General features: G+C 45.0%; 1 protein-coding gene across 1 annotated transcript; it reads left to right on the top strand.

The window, feature by feature from the left end:
• The first annotated feature begins 328 nt into the window (after positions 1–328).
• LOC136538762 (heat shock 70 kDa protein, mitochondrial-like) lies at positions 329–4,546 on the top strand. Its single transcript, XM_066530719.1, has 6 exons — positions 329–602; positions 1,590–1,663; positions 1,742–1,820; positions 1,914–2,483; positions 2,576–3,196; positions 3,630–4,546. Exons 1-6 carry the CDS (start codon positions 540–542, stop codon positions 4,257–4,259), a joined length of 2,037 nt encoding a protein of 678 aa, XP_066386816.1. The 5' UTR covers positions 329–539; the 3' UTR covers positions 4,260–4,546.
• The last annotated feature ends 602 nt before the right edge of the window (positions 4,547–5,148 follow it).

Genomic DNA, 5,148 nt, shown 5'->3' with positions numbered 1-5,148 from the left:
ATTGATGACCAAGTGCTCAGCCAAATCGCAAGCAACTAGAGTATCTACAAACTCTGGTAGGGGGTCCAACCATAAATTAGATTTTTTTTTAATTGAAAACCGGAAAATAACCACTTTTTAGCCCATCTTGGTCAGTCTCACAGAAGTCACAGAATGCTAGGGCCTTGGGCCGTGAAATGGGCAGCCCGCACATAGGAAAAGAGCTCCATGCGTTGGCCCATTCTCGAGAAACCTACCACTGCCTTGCCTTGGAAAAAAAGCAAGAAAACCCTCGGAGAACCTGGTTCTCGGTCGAGTGGTTTCTACAGCCTTCCGTGGCCGCGGCGGCGCGGTGCCGCTCGATCGCACCCGCCCGACGTGGCGGCCCACTCTTCACCGCATTCGGCCGCTGTGGTCACGACCTCATAAAGCCCACCACGACTAGCCACCTCGCTGCAACCCCCTTCCCCTCCCCCAGTCGTCTCCCGAAGAATCCCCTTCCAAAACCCTCGCCGCAGCCGCCCTTGCTTCCGCACACGAGAGCCCGGGACCAGCCATCTATGGCGGCGTCGCTGCTCCTCCGGGCCGTGCGCCGAAGGGAGCTCGCGTCCCCTCTCGGATCCGTAAGGCCCATCATCTCTACCTTCCTCCATCTCCGTGATTCCCTTTCATTCATATTCGGCTAGCAGTTTCGTCGTTGGTATATAGTGTTATAATGTTGATCCGGAGGAGGAATTGTTTGTGGGGACGAGTGATTGTAGATTAGATGGGATCTCACGTTCTCGTGGATTTGGCGCGGAGGGTAGATTAGTGCTTGTAGATTCGAAGCACTAGAGGGTATTAATGGATTAGTCCAGTTCTGGGTAGTTACTGGATTACTGCTGTGGTAGAACTTTAGTAGCCATGGGCTGCCGCGATTTGTGAGCAACTGTTCTTGTGCACATAGAATGGCTTACTTGGACATGGTGTTATCCCTCAAATTGTGGGTTGCTTCCCTGTGCAGGGGTTTCTTAGCATTAGTAGTGGTGTTATCTCAAATTCTCAATACCGTTGTGGAGTGAGCCATGAATAAATTGCCATTGTGCTATGGCCTGTCAGCTTTCTTTTTTCAGTGGATATATTCAGTTTTATTTGATTTATTTAGGGCCTGTTCCTAATAGGTGGATAGGTGGTTGGATAGTGAGTTCAAGGTGTATATGAACTATTAGTACCTATTAGCAACTCCAAACCAGCTAATGGAACTAATAGTGAGCAACTCCCTAGTTAATAATTAGCAGATCTGTTTGGATCCACTAGTACTAATTTTAGCTGCTAATTTTTAGTGCTAATGGATTCAAACAGGGGCTGTAAATAAGATACCAGCTTTTTCTGGAGATGAGATGACAGGAAAAAGCTGGTATCCTGTCATCATCATCTCCAGAAAAAGCTGGTATCTTGACATTTATCATGTACCAATTCATCCACTATCAAGATTATTATCTGGGAATCCAAACAGATCAGATTATTTCTGTCCAAAATTCAGATTCTCAAAATCTCTATCTACTATCTAGATTCTTATAATCCCTCTAGGATTCAAACGGGCCCTAAGTCTCTGAATGTACTTGTTTCAGCTGGGCGCCAGCTTACAGTCAACATGTGCGGCCAACGTATGCTCAAAATGGGGAAATTTTGCAAGACCTTTTAGGTAATAACTATCACCTGCTTAGTTTTTAACATTTTTTCTGACTTCAGTAATGCTAATTTGCATGATAACTGCTTTCAGTGCAAAAGCTGCTGGAAATGAGATTATTGGGATTGATTTGGGGACAACTAACTCATGTGTTGCTGTTATGGAGGGAAAGGTGAGCTTAATCCTAAGGATTTTCGCCCTTATGATCTTTGTCTCCCATATTTGTTTTTTTGCTAAATTAGGTAATTATATTAAATGACTGCAGAACCCAAAAGTTATTGAGAATGCTGAAGGTGCGAGAACAACGCCATCTGTTGTTGCATTTACTCAGAAGGGCGAAAGACTTGTTGGAACTCCAGCCAAGCGCCAGGCAGTAACCAACCCCCAGAATACTTTCTTTGGAACAAAGAGGATGATCGGGCGACGCTTTGATGATCCACAGACACAGAAAGAGATGAAGATGGTGCCATTCAAAATCGTGAAGGCTCCAAATGGTGATGCTTGGGTTGAAACAACAGATGGGAAACAGTACTCACCAAGTCAGGTCGGTGCATTTGTGCTGACCAAGATGAAGGAGACAGCTGAATCTTATCTTGGCAAGTCTGTCTCAAAGGCAGTGATTACTGTTCCAGCTTATTTCAATGATGCTCAGCGTCAGGCCACAAAGGATGCTGGCCGAATTGCTTGCCTTGATGTTGAAAGGATCATCAATGAACCTACAGCAGCTGCTCTGTCCTATGGAATGAACAACAAGGAAGGCTTGATAGCGGTATTTGATCTTGGAGGAGGAACATTTGATATCTCCATTCTGGAGATCTCAAACGGAGTTTTTGAGGTATCTCTTCTTGACCTTCAAGACTAACTCATTGTGCAAACATTTTCTGAATTACACTCTGTTCTGATTTGATTCTATGTATTGCCACTCAGGTCAAAGCAACAAATGGTGATACTTTCTTGGGCGGTGAAGATTTTGACAACACACTACTTGAGTTCTTGGTGAGTGATTTCAAGAAAGCTGAGGGCATTGATCTGTCAAAGGATAGATTGGCCCTGCAAAGGCTTCGTGAAGCTGCTGAGAAGGCTAAGGTTGAACTTTCATCGACTTCTCAGACAGAAATCAATCTGCCATTCATAACAGCTGATGCTTCAGGGGCAAAACATTTGAACATCACACTGACAAGGTCGAAATTTGAATCTCTTGTACACAATCTGATTGAGAGGACTAGAGAGCCATGCAAGAACTGCTTGAAGGATGCCGGAATATCTACTAAAGAGGTGGATGAAGTACTTCTTGTTGGTGGAATGACTAGGGTTCCAAAGGTGCAGGAGGTAGTCTCTGAAATCTTTGGAAAGAGCCCAAGCAAAGGAGTCAACCCAGATGAAGCTGTGGCCATGGGTGCTGCCATTCAGGGTGGCATTCTCCGTGGAGATGTTAAGGAGCTTCTTCTTCTTGATGTTACTCCCCTGTCACTGGGTATTGAGACCCTCGGTGGTATCTTCACCAGATTGATCAACAGAAACACTACAATCCCTACAAAGAAAAGTCAGGTGAGTTGTCATACCTCTATTCTTTCTCAGGATGCGGTTTCATCTTGTTTGATTATCCCTTAACTTGCATGAGTGTATTTTTTCTTGACACAGACACATATTTCACATCTGTTACTATTTTGGTATGGTCACAAAGTTGCAATGTTTGGCCTCATTCATTGTGTGTTGAGTTTCTGATACAGCCCCATATGAAAAGCTTCTTGCATGTTCATTTACGTGAAGTGTTTTATGAGCTTTATTGCTAATCTCTACACTCACTGGCCATTCTGTTATTCTTGTGATTGTTTCCCTAGAAGGTCCGATGTATTCATATAGGATTTTTTCTTCTTCTTTTTCTACTTTGATTGATCTGATCTGATTCATGTAGCACTAGCGGTCACCACCTTATATCTGTGGTGCTGCTTTGATCTGATCTTGGGCTTCAATTTTGCAGGTGTTCTCAACTGCTGCTGACAATCAGACCCAAGTGGGTATCCGTGTCTTGCAAGGTGAGCGTGAAATGGCTGCAGACAACAAAGTTCTTGGTGAATTTGATCTCGTGGGCATTCCGCCTGCCCCAAGAGGCTTGCCTCAGATTGAGGTTACATTCGACATCGACGCCAATGGAATTGTGACCGTCTCAGCCAAAGATAAGGCTACCGGGAAGGAGCAGAACATCACCATCCGATCCTCGGGTGGGCTGTCCGAGGCTGACATCCAGAAGATGGTGCAAGAAGCTGAGCTTCATGCCCAGAAGGATCAGGAACGGAAAGCCCTCATTGACATCAGGAACAATGCGGACACCACTATCTACAGCATCGAGAAGAGTCTGGGAGAGTACAGGGACAAGATCCCGGCAGAGGTTGCATCCGAGATTGAGGCAGCCATCGCTGACCTCCGCCAGGAGATGGCCTCGGATGACATCGAGAAGATCAAGGCCAAGCTCGAGGCTGCCAACAAGGCTGTCTCGAAGATTGGACAGCACATGTCTGGTGGTGGCTCTGGCAGCTCGCAGTCAGGATCTGGACCTCAGGGTGGCGGCGACCAGGCGCCGGAGGCAGAGTATGAGGAGGTTAAGAAGTGAGGCTGCGGAAGGTGAAGGGAATTGTAGCGGCGCGTTTAGAAGTAGCTATTCTTTTTTGGGAACACAGATAGTCAGATGAGATGTCCTGTGTTGTAATAATCTTCGGATTTGTCCCCTCCTTGTTTTCTTCTCCAGCAGTGATGGAGGTCACGCGACATTGTCTGGTAGGTCATGGCCTTGGTGCATATGGGATATCCTTGCATATGACGCCTTGTTTGGGCTTCGATGAACGCGCACAGCGAAAACCATTGGTGAGTTTTGCTAATGCATGAAAGTATATTTGTTTCTATGTTTTGACTGTTGGTGATGCCTAAGTGTGGTAACCCAACTCAGACTCTTAGCAACGTTTTGAGGCACGCTGGGCACACTGCCAGCTCATTTGATGTCATTCGCAAGGTGTTCCTTTTAAATGAGCAGAAACGCACTAGTGCTGTCACGTTTGATAAATTTGTTTACTGAAAAATCACGCTGGCTACGGCCCTCGTTCACATCCAATGAAAATAGGTATTGAAGTGTTTAAAACGTTTTGCGTATTTCCGAGCAGTCGAACATGATCAAAATCATATCGCTTTCAGGAAAAAAAATAAGGCTCAGAAGATAAAGCCAAAATCCTATAATCTTCTCTTTTATATATATATATATATATATATATATATATATATATATATATATATATATATATAAATAATATTATATACAACTAAAAAATAAAACGTGGACACTTTTTTTGGTGTGACAGTTTTAGGTCACCTTTCCCTCCTTGCGATCCCGCGGCTTCCATCACGCGCAACTATCCGTGCAACCGCGCAACCTTGCCCACGTTTCGATTCCCGGCCAGCTCCCCTGCGCCTCTTTTATTTTCTTCCGAAAAAAGAAACCTCATCCCTGA

The sequence above is a fragment of the Miscanthus floridulus genome, chromosome 2 (assembly GCF_019320115.1).
Source record: "Miscanthus floridulus cultivar M001 chromosome 2, ASM1932011v1, whole genome shotgun sequence".
NCBI lineage: Eukaryota > Viridiplantae > Streptophyta > Magnoliopsida > Poales > Poaceae > Miscanthus > Miscanthus floridulus.
This window is presented reverse-complemented; position numbering and strand designations above follow the sequence as displayed.

Bases quoted from the DNA above. Each gene is read 5' to 3' on its own strand.
- LOC136538762 (XM_066530719.1), top strand. From the start codon at position 540: ATGGCGGCGTCGCTGCTCCTCCGGGCCGTGCGCCGAAGGGAGCTCGCG. The intron at 1,821-1,913 runs GTGAGCTTAATC...AAATGACTGCAG, and splicing joins TTGCTGTTATGGAGGGAAAG to AACCCAAAAGTTATTGAGAA. The intron at 3,197-3,629 runs GTGAGTTGTCAT...TCAATTTTGCAG, and splicing joins TCCCTACAAAGAAAAGTCAG to GTGTTCTCAACTGCTGCTGA.